General features: G+C 54.0%; 1 protein-coding gene across 4 annotated transcripts in view; it reads right to left on the reverse strand.

Annotated features, from left to right (window-relative positions):
- Nucleotides 1-14,531, reverse strand: part of LOC105471638 (solute carrier family 43 member 2) — a 57,195-nt gene that overhangs the window by 13,647 nt on the left and 29,017 nt on the right. For 3 of the 4 annotated variants that reach the window (XM_071082091.1, XM_071082094.1, XM_071082093.1), the window contains 5 exons: nt 7,644-7,736; nt 5,887-6,020; nt 5,596-5,798; nt 5,121-5,267; nt 697-708 (listed from right to left, as the gene is read on the reverse strand). In XM_071082091.1, the coding sequence (XP_070938192.1) occupies nt 697-708; nt 5,121-5,267; nt 5,596-5,798; nt 5,887-6,020; nt 7,644-7,736 (589 nt within the window). The remainder of the gene's footprint in view (nt 1-696; nt 709-5,120; nt 5,268-5,595; nt 5,799-5,886; nt 6,021-7,643; nt 7,737-14,531) is intronic. The other variant, XM_071082092.1, reaches the window with a different exon arrangement.

The raw sequence follows: 14,531 nt of genomic DNA on the forward strand, positions 1-14,531 counted from the left end.
AGAAATAAAGAAAGAAAGAAGAGAAAGAAAGAAAGAAAGAGGGAAGGAAGGAAGGAAAGAGGGAAGGAAGGAAGGAAAGAGGGAAGGAAGGAAGGAAGGAGAAAGAAAGAAAGAAAGAAGAGAAAGAAAGAAAGAGAAAGAAAGAAAGAAAGAGGGAAGGAAGGAAGGAAAGAGGGAAGGAAGGAAGGAGAAAGAAATAAAGAAAGAAAGAAGAGAAAGAAAGAAAGAGAAAGAAAGAAAGAAAGAAAGAGGAAGGAAGGAAGGAAAGAGGGAAGGAAGGAAGGAAGGAGAAAGAAATAAAGAAAGAAGAGAAAGAAAGAAAGAAAGAAAGAAAGAAAGAAAGAAAGAAAGAAAGAAAGAAAGAAAGAGGGAAGGAAGGAAGGAAAGAGGGAAGGAAGGAAGGAAGGAGAAAGAAAGAAAGAAAGAAAGAGAGAGAGAAAGATAGATTGCAGAAAGGCACCACTCACGGGGCTCTGACGTCAGAGCTTCCATATTCAAAGACTTAAAATTATGGTGGATTTTCCAGGGAAGCAGATGGGGAATGTTGATTGCGCCACCTTTATCCCGTGGCTCTAGCCAGGAGGCGTGTTTGGAGCTTGAGGCGAGGAGCTTCTGGGTTGAACAGAGACTGGCTAGGAAGGGACATCACAGCATTTCCCGATTCCCTGACAATCCCCATCGCCACCCCCTGCTTACCCGTGGCCATCACTGCATCAAGAAAGCAAAAGTGAAAAAGCAGAAAGAAGAGAGGTTAGTGGCAGAAATCTCAGTGCTACAGAGCGATGGAGAGAGGAGACAGGCTCACTCTACGCCCAGCACGCACTGCGTTTCCCGCACTGCGTCTCCCGCACTGCGTTTCCCACCAAGCATGACTCAGGGTGCTCAGGGGAGGCAGAGCTGCAGCTAGGCCTCTGGGAGTGGACTCGGGACAGGGCCCAGCCCGGGCCCCTGCTGACATTCTCCTGTCTGCTGGCGCCAAGTCACAGGTAGGCTGGTGAATCAGGCCTGTGACGTTGGCAGGTAGCGTGACGGGGAAGTGGCGGGCGTGCGGAAGGCCTGGTGCAATCCGGGTCCCTGCCACCACACTGCCTGCGGGAAGTGGCTGTGTCACAGCCACCTCCTGCTGTGCTCAGAGAGAGGGAAAGGTCAAAGAACTCGCCCCAGACACCCGGCCAAGGCATCTGACACCATGGGTCTCCTCCAGATGGCCAGAGCTGGTCTCCCTTCCACTCCAAGAAGCAGGGACCATGCCTGGGTCTGCTCCCCTTCCTTGGGCCATGGCCCCCCTTCCACAGAGGCCTGGTGGCCCCTGAGCTGCTGCTCTGAGTGGAATGTCTAGAGGCCCTTGGCTGATCCAGTGACTTAAGACCCATATGTGAGTCCTGGCTCTGACCCTGAACAAGTTAATCCATCATTCTAGGCCTCGTTTTTCAGTTGTATCTGACGATAGTATCTATCATAAATGATGATGTAAACAGATGATCGTATCTATTTAACTACTAGATTGTTATCAAGTCAAGGACAACAACAGGAAAACATTTCACCTGTCAACTCTGTACAAAGGCAGGGTAGGATGGGTGGCCCCTGACTAGAGGGTAGGGGTGCAGGGGGCACCCAATCCATCTGGCCAGCCACAGCCTCTGTACCCTGCTCCCATTTTCAGGCCTCAGTCCCCAAGAACTATTGGCCCTGGACTGTCTTCCCCTCTCAGTTCTGGTTTCTCAATGCTTCTTCCCAGTAAGTGCTACACTCTGAGGGTGGGTGGGAGAGTGAGGCAGCACTGCCTACTTTGGCTGGGCCTGGGCACTGCTGGGGACAGCACAGGCCACGTCTTCCCCATCTCAAGACTGCATTTTTGGCCGGGCGCGGTGGCTCAGGCCTATAATCCCAGCTCTTTGGGAGGCTGAGGCAGGTGGATCACTTGAGGTCAGGACTTTGAGACCAGCCTGACCAACATGGTGAAACCCTGTCTCTACTAAAAATACAAAAATTAGCTGGGCTTGGTGGTGCATGCCTGTAACCCCAGTCACTTGGGAGGCTGAGGCAGGAGAATCACTTGAACCCAGGAGGCGGAGGTTGCAGTGAGCCTAGATCACACCACTGTGCTCCAGCCTGGGTGACAAGAGTGAAAATCTGTCTCAAAAAAAAAAAACAAAACAAAACTGTATTTTTGGCTGGGCCTTGTGGCTCACACCTATAATCTCAGTACTTTGGGAGGCTGAGGTGGGACAATTGCTTGAGCCCAGGAGTTTGAGATCAGCTTGGGCAAAATAGTGAGACCTCGTCTTTATGGGGAAAAAAAAAAAAAATTAGCCAGGCATGGTGGCACACACAGACACTGAGGAGGCCGGGGTGGGATGATCCCTCGGGTCCATGAGTCGGAGGCTGCAGTGAGCTATCAGTGGCACCACTGCCCTCCAGCCTGGGTGGCAGAGCAAGACCCTAAATCAAAAAAAAAGAAAAAAGAAAAGGCGGCCTTTTCCCAGCTGGCAGCCCCCTGGCTAGTTAGGGTTTCCCCTGTTTGATGCACTCCTGTTTGATGGCGGGTCTCAAACGCTGGGAGGCAGCAGAGTCACCGCTCAGCGGCAAGACCTGGAGTCTCCATTTGGAACCAGCAGCCGGGAGCCTCTGCTGTGGGTGGTCGTGGGGCCATACACGGAGGTGATGGCTCTGGTGGTTCGAGCCGGGACGGCACACTCGTTCCTAGGGAGCCGCACAGTTCCTGACTGTGCGGAAAGTGACTCGGACTCTGCGGCCGCCTCTCGGCCACAGCTGGGGCTATGGGTGTTGGGTGTAACAGGTCGCAGGAGGAGGATGGGGAAAACCAGTGCTTCATCTGCCACAGACCGATCTGCCTGGCCTGACTTCCTCTACTTCTCGAAATTGACTTTTTGAACATGGGAAGCAGTTGGAAAAATTCCCCTTGGGCAGCAACAGATTTCTCAGCGAGTTTGAGTGAAAGACGCTGCAGCAGCAGGGAGAGGCGCCTTTCGAGGGCCAGGGACCGGCTCTCTCGGCACTCCGGGGTTTCCACCACTCCAGAGCTGCGTGCTCATCAGGCCGGGCGTGGGGGTTTCGCCTGTAATCCCAGCACTTTGGGGGAGGATCCCTTGAGCCCAGGAGTTCAAGACCAACCTGGGCAACAGAGCAAGACCCCATCTCTGCAAAAAATTTAAAAATTAGCTGGGCGGCTGGGCGCGGTGGCTCAAGCCTGTAATCCCAGCACTTTGGGAGGCCGAGACGGGCGGATCACGAGGTCAGGAGATCGAGACTATCCTGGCTAACACGGTGAAATCCCGTCTCTACTAAAAAATACAAAAAACTAGCCGGGCGAGGTGGCGGGCGCCTGTGGTCCCAGCTACTCGGGAGGCTGAGGCAGGAGAGTGGCGTAAACCCGGGAGGTGGAGCTTGCAGTGAGCTGAGATCCGGCCACTGCACTCCAGCCTGGGCGACAGAGCAAGACTCCGTCTCAAAAAAAAAAAAAAAAAAAAAAAAAAAAAATTAGCTGGGCGCGGTGGCACGCACCTGGGAAGCCCTAAGAGGCCAAGGCTGCAGTGTTCGCACCACTGCCCTCCAGCCGAAGCAACGCAGGAAGAGACCCTGTCTCAAAAAGACAAGGAAGAAAAAGACATGATAGATCAGGGTTCCCCAAAGTGTGTTCCACAGATTTTTTTTTTTTTGAGACGGAGTCTCGCTCTGTCGCCCAGGCTGGAGTGCAGTGGTGCAATCTCAGCTCACTGGCTCACTGCAGCCTCCGCCTCCCCGGTTCAAGCGATTCTCCTGCCTTAGCCTCCTGAGTGGCTGGGATTGCAGGTGCCCCCCACCACGCCTGGCTAATTTTTGTATTTTTAGTAGAGACGGGGTTTCACCATATTGGCCAGCCTGGTCTTGAACTCCTGACCTCATGATCCACTTGCCTCAGCCTCCAAAAGTGCTAAGATTACAGGCATGAGCCACCACGCCCAGCCGAGACTCCCATTTTCTTTTTTTTTTTTTTTTTTTTTTGAGACAGAGTCTCGCTCTGTCGCCCAGGCTGGAGTGCAGTGGCACAATCTCGGCTCACTGCAAGCTCCGCCTCCCGGGTTCACGCCATTCTCCTGCCTCAGCCTCCCGAGTAGCTGGGACTACAGGCGCCCGCCACCGCGCCCGGCTAATTTTTTGTATTTTTAGTAGAAACGGGGTTTCACCGTGGTCTCGATCTCCTGACCTTGTGATCCGCCTGCCTTGGCCTCCCAAAGTGCTGGGATTACAGGCGTGAGCCACCGCGCCCGGCCGAGACTCCCATTTTCACAGTAGAACTGGCCCTTATCTGGTTCCCTTTGCTATCTTTTCCTTTTGTTAAAGCTGGATTTCTCATCTCCTAAAAACCTGATAACTGCTTCTTCACAAGGCCTAGGGGATCTTCACCTTGATAAAAACAAGCAAACCCTGGGGAAAAGTTGCACGCCAAGGAGGCTGGGGATGACTAAGGCTGACTCAGCTCAGGCCGTGGGGGGAAGTTCTGACTTTCTCCGTAGAATCAAAACCTCTCATCAGCGGAAGACCTGTGTTGTTTGGAAAAGTGGAGTGTGGGTTATCAGCTGTGTTTGCTGGAGCTGACAAGCCTCAACCAACCACAGGCTCCAAGGAAGCCTCTGCCCCGCCCCGTTTCGTGGTGGATGCAGAGCCCAGTGTGGGCCCGTTGCCCCAACGTCTCCCCCACGTCCTGACCTCGACGTGCAGGGTGTCCACGCACCCACCGTGCCACTCTCTGGGAGGACTTCGGGCTTGACCTGCCGTCTTTCAGCCACGCTCAGGTGGAGGGTTCTGTTCCGTTTTCGTTTATAGACACACACGGCAACCCTCCCCCTCAGGCGCTGGAAAACACACCCCCCACCCCCCACACCCAGGCAGCTATTTTGGTCCTTCCCTCCCTCCTGGACCAGGAAACCCTGATGGGGACACGAAGGAACAGTTGGGGCTGGCTGTGATGAAACAGCTCTGACAGGCAGACGGTGCCTGGGATGCGGCCTTTCCGTGGCCCTGCTGGCCTGGCTCAGCTGAACACATTCTGGCCGGTGGCCAGCGGGCTGGGCTCAGGCCGGGGAGGGACAGTGACCGAGGCTGCCCGGGGCGCCCACCTGTCTTCTGGTCGCCGCTGACCAGGAACTTGAGGATGTTGTTCATGGCGCCCATGTAGAAGATGAGCCGCAGCTGCGTGACGCACATGGTGACGAGGCTGAGCAGCAGGATAGGGCTGAACACGCTGTGCATGAAGGAGGGGGCCGCTGTGGGGAGAGGGTGCGGGGCTCAGGGCCGGGGCTCACTGTCCCCACCACGGGGGCCGTGCAGGTCCCTCCACACTGGAGGCCCGGAGGGGGCCCCTCAGGACAGGCCGGGCCTGGTGAGGGTGACGGGGTTGGTGCTGCACTGGGGATGCCTCGTGTGTGAAATCGGTTAGGTAAATCCCTTTCCCTCCCCCAAGCCTTCCGGAGCGCCTCTGCAGGACAGGGCGGGCAGGGCCGCCTCCCCTTTTGGGGTGAGGTGGGAACGGGGTGAGCCGACACCCACGGAGCACTCCCTGCCCGTCGCCCGGCTGCGGTCTAAGGAGGGTACCTGCGGCGTCAGGCTGGCACTTCACCTCCAGGTCGACGGTGGACAGGCACAGCTTGTGGCCCTCCTGCAGCGCCACCTGCTCCTTGGCACTCCTCATGGAGCTGCCCACGCTCAGGCGCCGGCCCACCGTGGTCACCTGCTTGTAGAACTGCTTCCCTGTGATCTTGTGGTCAAAGCCCAGCCAGCTGAACTTGATCTTCACCCTGGGGTCCCAGGAGAGTGTCTGAGGGTGCTGCCCGGGGCCCCGGCTGGGGGGCGGGGGGCAGGTGGGACGGGGGCACCGCTACTTACGAGTAGTCCATGTCCTCCGGGCCCGGGAAGGGCTCCAGGGGCCAGTTAAAGAAGCAGTTGAGGAAAACCAGCCCGGAACAGCCGGCCCAGACCACGAGGATGATGATGAAGGAGACACCAGCATCGTAGATGAGCTAGCGGGCACCGCGGGGACAGGGTGGGGTCGAGAAGGGGCAGAGTTAGCTCAGGGAGGCCAGAGCCGTGGCAGGCAGGAGCATCTGGCCGCCCCTGCTGTCCCTGCGCTGAGCCGTGTGAGGAGGCACAGCCCTGCCAGCCTGGGCGTTGGGGCATCAGGCACCCGCCTTCCAGTCCTCCCACCGTGCCTGCCCTGCTGGTTATCTGTACCTGGCGTGTCATTAGCCCCCCAACGTGGAGGCCTTCCTGACCCCCTCACCACGATCACAGCACGTCTCGAAGGCTCAGAGTGATCAGCCCGGCAGAGGGGACGGTGCTTCTGGTCCATCAGCTTGTCTGGCGTTAGTGGGTGGGGCTCCCTGAAGGCAAGAGCCTTCCAGAATCATCCACTGACACTTCCCCAGTGCCCTTGAGAGCTCACATGGCAGAGGCCAAAGAAATGCTCAAGGAGGCCGGGCGCGGTGGCTCACGCCTGTCATCCCAGCACTTTGGGAGGCTGAGGTGGGAAGATCATGAGGTCAAGAGTTCGAGACCAGCCTGACCAAAATGGCGAAACCCTGTGTCTACTAAAAATACAAAAATTAGGCACGGTGGCTCACACCTGTAATCCCAGCACTTTGGGAGGCCAAGGTGGGCAGATCATGAGATCAAGAGTTCGAGACCAGCCTGACCAACATGGTGAAACCCTATCTCTACTAAAAATACAAAAATTAGCCAGGTGTGGCAGTGGTCGCCTGTAGTCCCAGCTACTTGGGGGGCTGAGGCAGGAGAATCACTTGAACCCAGGAGGCAGAGGTTGCAGTGAGCCGAGATTGCGCCACTGCACTCCAGCCTGGGCGACAGAGCGAGACTCTGTCCCCCACCAAAAAAGGAGGAGGAGGAGGAACTTTTGGGATCCTCCCCACTCCAGGGGCGTGAGAATCTCTGCAAGTCTATAAGACGGCTGGCCCCAGAGTCCCAGCGCCCACCACTTCAATGCCCAGGTGGCCAGCCCACACCGTGACCCCCTCTCCTCGCCAGCAGCATTCCCACACACACCCCTGAGGAACGGGGCTTTTACTTAGTGTGAGGGCCAGAGGTGGGAGAAGCCCCTACGGGGCCCTGGCAGAGCCACAGGGTCTGGGGAACTCGGGCTGATGGACTGTGAGGTGTTTGCTTCGTCCTGACCCTATGTGACTTCCACAGGCTCAAAATCCTGCCTAGGAGGGAAACAGCTGAACCACTTGGCCAAGAGCAGTGCTTTGGCTGGCGGGGAGTAATGGCACAATAACAGCAGGCTGGGGGCGGGGGAGCCAGGGGAGCACGGGGAGACAAGGAAGATGGAGGAGACGGGGGCTGGACTCACAACTGGAGACAAACTCACCCACTGCCCTTTCCCTGCCCCAGCCCAGAAGTGCAAAGGCACCCGCAGCAGATCCTGCAGCCACATGCGTGAATCCTGTCCCCTGAGGCCCCGCGGTTTACAGCTCTCGCTCCTGTGATGCCCAGGTGCATCCTGCCCGGGTGGGGGTGGTGAAGAGGGGCCACCCCCGGTGCCCACAATTGCCTCTCTCTTCAGAGAGGGCGGAATTAGCCTGGAGCAGGCCTCTGCACAGACACCAGTGCAAATTACACGTGCTCACCTTGATTCCTGGAAAGGTGACTGCCGAGGAAGCGTAGGACCCAATCATCAAGGCTATAAACGTGGACCGAAGGTCGCCGAACATGTTGGGCAACTGAGAGATAAAAAGCAGAGAAACCTCGGTGGGGAGGATGCACCGGGGAAGGGGAGGAGGAGGGGACAGAGAACTAGGCCCCATCAGGCCTCTTCTTCACCTGCCCCTTCCTGTGTGACTCACAGGGACATTAGTTCAGGGGCAATGATCGCTCACTGAAGGTTTCTCTTTCCTGGACTGAGGCTGATGAGGGCGAGGAGGGAGGTACCGCAGAATACAAGCAGTTGTCTGACTTTCCGGCTGCCAACCCTCCCCATCTCGCTGCTCCTGGCAGAGCCCAGGAGCCTTCCTGTCTTTTCAGGGTAACAGAGATGCCAGAGAACAAAGTTATGAGCCTCAGGCAGGCCTCAAAGGGAGAAAGCCTGTTAAAAATAAGAATCTATTTGGGGATAATAGCGTCATTTTATAAATAAAAATATCAGCATCCCAGAAAGACCAGATGTCAGCAAAAACTGCTTTTGGTTTGGAGAGGGTAGGTTTTTGGAAGATGTCAATCAGAATTCTACAGTTCTCTTCGGTCTGAGGATGAAGCTGGCCCAGGATTCCTGCTTCTGAATTTCTTTTCTTTTCTTTGTTTTGAGATGGGGTTTCACCTTTGTCGCCCAGGCTGGAGTGCAGTGGCGTGAGCTCGGCTCATTGCAACCTCCGCCTCCCTGGTTCAAGCGATTCTCCTGCCTCAGCCTCCCGAATAGCTGAGATTAGAGATGCCCACCCCCATACCTGGCTAATTTTTGTATTTTTAGTAGAGACGGGGTTTCACCACGTTGGCCAGGCTGGTCTCAAGTGATCCACCCGCCTTGGCCTCCCAAAATGCTGGGACTACAGGCGTGAGCCACCGTGCCCGGCCTCTTGCTTCTGAATTTCTCAGTGCAAGCAGGGGATTCTCTTCCCACAGGATGTTTTACCCTAGCAGTTAGCATCCGAGAAGGCCAACGGGAAGAAAGGCCCGGGCTCTCTTCCCAATGAAGCTACTCTCAGTATCTCACATCAGCTCATTCTGGGTACAGGGCAAGAGGGGGCCCACCTGAATAGGACTTCAAGGCTAACTTGCTGATTCTACACAAATCCAGGCCGAGGGCAAACCACATCCTCCCAGAGAGGCACAGCTCCTCTAACCTCAGGAGAGAGCACACTGTGTAGCAAAGCTTTCCTGTCCGCACCCAGCGTCCCTGGCCGTGGGAGCTGCTCTCTGGATAGCTACGCAACCTATTCCATTGAATTCAGGCTGCTTATGGGGACTTAATCTACGTCTCCCCCAACCCTCCCCACTACTCCCCATTTGTCTTGAATCTTTTTTTCTTTCTTTCTTTCTTTTTTTTTTTTTTTGAGACAGAGTCTCGCTCTGTCGCCCAGGCTGGAGTGCAGTGGCCAGATCTCGGCTCACTGCAAGCTCCGCCTCCCGGGTTCAAGCAATTCTCTTGCCTCAGCCTCCCGAGTTGCTGGGACTACAGGCGTGAGACACCATGCCCAGCTAATTTTTTTTTTTTTTTTTTTTTTGAGACGGAGTCTCGCTCTGTCGCCCAGGCTGGAGTGCAGTGGCCGCATCTCAGCTCACTGCAAGCTCCGCCTCCCGGGTCTACGCCATTCTCCTGCCTCAGCCTCCCGAGTAGCTGGGACTACAGGCGCCCACCACTGTGCCTGGCTAATTTTTCTGCATTTTCAGTAGAGCCGGGGTTTCACCGTGTTGGCCAGGATGGTCTCGATCTCCTGACCTCGTGATCCGCCTGCCTCGGCCTCCCAAAGTGCTGGGATTACAGGCTTGAGCCACTGCGCCCACCCACCATTTTTTTTTTGGATGCAGTCTCGCTCTGTCTCCCAAGCTGGGGTGCAGTGGCGCGATCTCAGCTCACTGCAACCTCTGTCTCCTGGGTTCACGCGATTCTCCTGCCTCAGCCTCCCAAGCGGCACCTCCCATTGCAGGTATGAGACACCGTGCTCAGCTAATTTTTGAAATAACCAATTTTTTAAATGGGCAAAGGGACTGAATAGACATTTCTCCAAAGAAGATACACAAATAGCCAATAAGCATATGAAAAGATGCTCAACACCATTAATCATAGTGAAATGCAAATCAAAGCCACAATGAGACACCATTTGATACCCATTAGGGTATGAAAAGTCATAGTGAGGCCGGCGCCGTGGCTCACGCCTGTCATCCCAGCACCGGGCGGCCGAGGCGGGTGGATCACAGGGTCAGGAGTTCCAGACCAGCCTGGGGAACATAATGAGACCCCGTCTCTACCAAAAATACAAAAACTTAGCGAGGTGGAACATGCCTGTAATCCCAGCTACTCGAGAGGCTGAGGCAGGAAAATCGCTTGAACCTGGATGGTGGAGGTTGCAGTGAGCCGAGATCGCGCCACTGCACTCCAGCCTGGGCAACAGAGCAAGACTCCGTTTAAAAAAAAAGAGGCCGGGGGCCGGGCGCAGTGGCTCACACCTGTAATCTCAGCACTTTGGCTGAGGCGGGTGGATCACGAGGTCAGGAGATCGAGACCACCCTGGCTAACACGGTGAAACCCCGTCTCTACTAAAAATACAAAAAATTAGCCGGGCGTGGTGGCGGGCGCCTGTAGTCCCCAGCTACTCGAGAGGCTGAGGCAGGAGAATGGCGTGAACCCAGGAGGCGGAATTGCAGTGAGCCGAGATTGCGCCACTGCACTCCAGTCTGGGTGACAGAGCGAGGCTCCATCCCCCCCTCCCAAAAAAAAAAAACAAAAACAAACAAAAAAAAGAGGCCGGGCGCGGTGACTCACACCTGTAATCCCAGCACTTTGGGAGGCCGAGGCTGGCGGATCACGAGGTCAGGAGTTCCAGACCAGCCTGGCCAACACAGTGAAACCCCGTCTCTATTAATACAAAAATTATCCAGGAATGGTGACGGGCGCCTGTAGTCCTAGCTACTCTGGAGGCTGAGGTGGAAGAATTGCTTGAACCCGGGTGGTGGAGGTTGCAGTGAGCCAAGATTGTGCCACTGCACTCCAGCCTGGGCGACAGAGCAAGACTCAAAAAAAAAAAAAAAAAAAGAAAAAGAAATCAGGCCGGGCGTGGTGGCTCATGCTTATAATCTCAGCACTTTGGGAGGCCGAGGTGGGTGGATCACATGAGGTCAGGAGTTCAAGACCAGCCTGGCCAACATGGTGAAACCCCATCTCTACAAAAATGCAAAAATCAGCTTGGCGGCCGGGCGCGGTGGCTCAAGCCTGTAATCCCAGCACTTTGGGAGGCCGAGACGGGCGGATCACGAGGTCAGGAGATCGAGACCATCCTGGCTAACACGGTGAAACCCCGTCTCCACTAAAAAATACAAAAAACTAGCCGGGTGAGGTGGCGGGCGCCTGTAGTCCCAGCTACACAGGAGGCTGAGGCAGGAGAATGGCGTAAACCCGGGAGGTGGAGCTTGCAGTGAGCTGAGATTGTGCCACTGCACTCCAGCCCGGGCGACAGAGTGAGACTCCGTCTCAAAAAAAAAAAAAAAAAAAAAAAAAATTAGCTTGGCATAATGGCGGGCACCTGTAATGCCAGCTACTTGGGAGGTTGAATCATTTGAACCTGGGAGGCGGAACTTGCAGTAAGTCAAGATCTTGCCACTGCACTCTACCCTGGGCAACAGAGTGAGACTACATCTCAAAGAAAAAGAAGAAGAAATGAAAAGAAATCCCTTCCCACAGAAGACAAAAGAAATGTGATGTGCTCACATGTGCCCAGGCACACCCGGGTAAGCAATCTTACTGTCGGTACCGGCTTCCCAGGAATGCTGCGGTTCAAAGGCCATGCCTCAGTTCCCAAGCTCACATATTTGGGCTGCTTCGTTACAAATTCAGCGAGGCAGCAGCGTAGCAAAGGCATCTCCGTGGCCATATCTACCCCAGGGAGAATCCAGATATTTGTTCTGCTTATGTGGAAGGAGAGAAGTGTTCCTGCCTGGCATCCACCCCAGCCAGGGCAAAGAAAGAAAGAAAGAAAGAAAAGAAAGAAAAGAAAAGAAAGAGAGAAGGAAAGAGAAAGAGGAAGGAAGGAAGGAAGGAAGGAAGGAAGGAAGGAAGGAAGGAAGGAAGGAAGGAAGGAAAAGAGAGAGAGAGAGAAAGAAAGAAAAAAGAAAGAAAGAAAGAAAGAAAGAAAGAAAGAAAGAAAGAAAGAAAGAAAGAAAGAAAGAAAGAAAGAAAGAAAGAAAGAAAGAGAGAGAGAGAGGCCGGGCGTGGTGGCTCACACCTATAATCACAACACTTTGGGAGGCCGAGGCAGGCGGATCGTGAGGTCAGGAGTTCGAGACCAGCTTGGCCAACACAGTGAAACCCTGTCTCTACTAGAAATACAAAAATTAGCCGGCATGGTGGTGGGTGCCTGTAGTCCCAGCTACTCAGGAGGAGGCTGAGACAGGAGAATCGCTTGAACTCAGGAGGTGGAGGTTGCAGCGAGCCGAGATCGCGCCACTGCACTCCAGCCTGGGCGACAGAACGAGATTCTGTCTCCAAAAAAGAAAGAGAAGGGCCCAAAGAAGGCTTGGAACCCAACCAGAAGGGCAGACGGAAGCCCAGAGCCTGGCTCCCTTGGTGCAGGGTTAGGTGAGGTTAACACGTGGGTTGCTGCAGTCACCTTTGGGCAAAAAGAGTGTCTCAAACTTTTCAACAGAGCTGGAGAATGTTCTGGAAAAGCAGAGAGCTTGCTAGCTAGGCATTTTCCTTCTACCTTTTTAATCACAAGCCTGCCTTAACCCTAACCTAGGCTACAGACCAACAGCGCCACAGGGGTCTGGGGTGACCATGTGGCCCTGCCTGGTCTTCCGGAGTCTTTTCTCCAACACTAGATCCAGGATGGGGAAGAGCAGACCTGGGGAAGAGGCCGACTCTCCACCTGTCCATGGATGAGGCCCTTGCCCTCAGTCCTGGACAGGGCAGGGGCCTCCCAGCCGCTCCCTTTGATGCCCTGCCTCTTGCCGCCTGGAACATTCTTACCAGCACCAAGAAAATTCTTCCCAACATGTTATTCTGGTCCGCAGGGCCATTCCTTAGGGGAGTAGAGTGCCTAGGGGAACCACACTAGGTAGCCTTCAAACCAACACCAACACCTTGTATTTTTAATTATGATCTTTTCCTTAGAACAGCAATGCCTGGGCTGGGTGCGGTGCCTCACGCCTGTAATCTCAACACTTTGGGAGGCCGAGGTGGGCGGCGAGATCGAGACCATCTGGCCAACATTGTATTTTTTCTATTTAAAATACAAAAAATTAGCTGGGTGTGGTGGCGGGCGCCTGTAGTCCCAGGTACTCGGGAGGCTGAAGCAGGAGGATTGCTTAAACCCAGGAGGTGGAGGTTGCAGTGAGCTAAGATCGTGGATGGTGCCACTGCACTCCAGCCTGGTGACAGAGCGAGACTCTGTCTCAAAAAAAAAAAAAAAAAAAAGAAAGAAAGAAAGAAGGAAAAGAAAATAAAAAAGAAAGGAAAAGTAATGCATGTCCATTGCAAAATGTTTGGAGCAAAGTATAAAAAGAATAAAGTAAAAATCACCCTGAGGTCAGACGCAGTGGCTCACATCTATAATCCTAGCACTTTAGGAGGCAAGTGGATCACTTGAGGCCAGGAGTTCAAGACCAGCCTGGCCCAACATGGTGAAACCCCGTCTCTACCAAAAATACAGAAAATTAGCCGGGCGTGGTGGTGCATGCCTGTAATCCCAGCTACTCCAGAGGCTGAGGCAGCAGAATTGCTTGAACCTGGGAGATAGAGGTTGCAATGAGCAGAGATTGAGCCACTGCACTCCAGCCTGGGCAACACAGTTAGATTCCGTCTCAAAAAAACAAAAAGCTTTTACTAATGATTTTCAACATTTTCCTACAACTTAAAAAATCATTTGACTGGGCGTGGTGGCTCACGCCTGTAATCCCAGCACTTTAGGAGGCCAAGGCGGGCGGATCACGAGGTCAGGAGATCGAGACCATCCTGGCTAACACAGTGAAACCCCATCTCTACTAAAATACAAAAAATTAGCTGGATGTGTGGCGGGCACCTGTAGTCCCAGCTACTGGGAAGGCTGAGGCAGGAGAATGGCGTGAACCCAGGAGATGGAGCTTGTAGTGAGCCGAGATTGTGCCATTGCACTCTAGCCCGGGCGACAGAGCGAGACTCCATCTCAAAAAAAAAAAAAAAAAAAAAGAGGCCGGGCACGGTGGCTCAAGCCTGTAATCCCAGCACTTTGGGAGACCAAGATGGGCGGATCACGAGGTCAGGAGATTGAGACCATCCTGGCTAACATGGTGAAACTCCGTCTCTACTAAAAAATACAAAAAAACTAGCTGGGCGAGGTGGCGGGCGCCTGTAGTCCCAGCTACTCGGGAGGCTGAGGCAGGAGAATGGCGTAAACCCGGGAGGCGGAGCTTGCAGTGAGCTAAGATCCGGCCACTGCACTCCAGTCTGGGCAACAGAGCGAGACTCCGTCTCAAAAAAAAAAAAAAAAAAAAAGGAAAGAAAGAACATTATTTATATTTGTCCTTTTTATCTATGGCGATATTAATCTTTCTTTCTTTGCTTTTTTTTTTTTTTAGAGTAAACTATATATTAATTGAATATATACATATATATTTTTTGAGAGATGGAGTCTCACTCTGTCACCCAGGCTAGAGTGCAGTGATGCAATCTCGGCTTACTGCAATCTCCGCCTCCCGGGTCCAAGCGATTCTCTTGCCTCAGCCTCCCGAGTAGCTGGGACTACAGGTGCATGCCAGGACACCTGGCTAATTTTTGTATTTTTAGTAGAGACAGAGTTTAGCCATGTTGGCCAGGCTGGTCTCAAACTCTT

This window comes from Macaca nemestrina, chromosome 17 (genome assembly GCF_043159975.1).
Source record: "Macaca nemestrina isolate mMacNem1 chromosome 17, mMacNem.hap1, whole genome shotgun sequence".
Lineage (NCBI taxonomy): Eukaryota > Metazoa > Chordata > Mammalia > Primates > Cercopithecidae > Macaca > Macaca nemestrina.